This window comes from Hippocampus comes, unplaced genomic scaffold (assembly GCF_001891065.2).
Source record: "Hippocampus comes isolate QL1 unplaced genomic scaffold, H_comes_QL1_v1.1 C16692144, whole genome shotgun sequence".
Lineage (NCBI taxonomy): Eukaryota > Metazoa > Chordata > Actinopteri > Syngnathiformes > Syngnathidae > Hippocampus > Hippocampus comes.
This window is the reverse complement of record NW_017836794.1, coordinates 1-701: the sequence shown is the minus strand read 5'-3', so window position 1 is coordinate 701 and position 701 is coordinate 1. Positions and strand designations below refer to the sequence as shown.

Below are 701 nucleotides of genomic sequence, written 5' to 3'. Positions count from 1 at the left end.
CACGCTCCTGATGATTGCGTCATCATGGTCAACGTTGGAGGTTTCCGGCAAAGAATGGAGCACGGTGTTCTCAAACGCTTCCCTCACACTCGCCTGGCACGTCTCCTGTGTTGTAGCTCCGAAGAAGCCATCCTGGAGCTCTGCGATGACTTTGTTGCAGCAGAAATGGAATACTATTTTGACCGCAATCCACTTTTCTTCTGCTACATCCTCAACTTTTACTTGACGGGCAAAATGCACCTGGCGGACGGTTGGTGCTTCCTGTCCTTCCGCCAAGAGGTCGAGTATTGGGGCATCCAGGATCACCATCTGGACTTGTGCTGTTGCAACAAATTCCAAGAACTCCTTGATCAGACTGAGGACCTGGGCTGGGATCAGGGGAGCGTGGACCTCCACGACTCATCGGTGGAGGAGAAGTCCGAAGTGGATTTGTTCGACGGCACCTGGTGTGCGGATGTCCGTCGGAACATTTGGCTCCACCTTGAGAATCCGTCGTACTCCGCTTCGGCCAAAGCGATGGCCGTCACGTCTTTGAGCGTGGTTCTGGTCTCCATTGCGGCCATGTGTGTCCACAGCATGCCAGACATCCGTCAAGTGGACCACAACAATAGAGAAACTGAACATCCGGGGCTTGCCTTCCTCGAAAACCTTTGCGTCTTCTTATTTTCCGCAGAGTTTCTCCTCCGTCTGGCCGTGGTTCC

General features: G+C 53.6%; 1 protein-coding gene across 1 annotated transcript; it reads left to right on the top strand.

Annotated features, from left to right (window-relative positions):
* Positions 1–3: 3 nt before the first annotated feature.
* Positions 4–693, top strand: LOC109508909 (potassium voltage-gated channel subfamily S member 3-like; the record flags this gene model as incomplete). Its single annotated transcript, XM_019858837.1, has 1 exon — positions 4–693. A coding segment is annotated over one exon (690 nt), but the record flags the coding sequence as incomplete, so codon positions are not given.
* Positions 694–701: the final 8 nt, after the last annotated feature.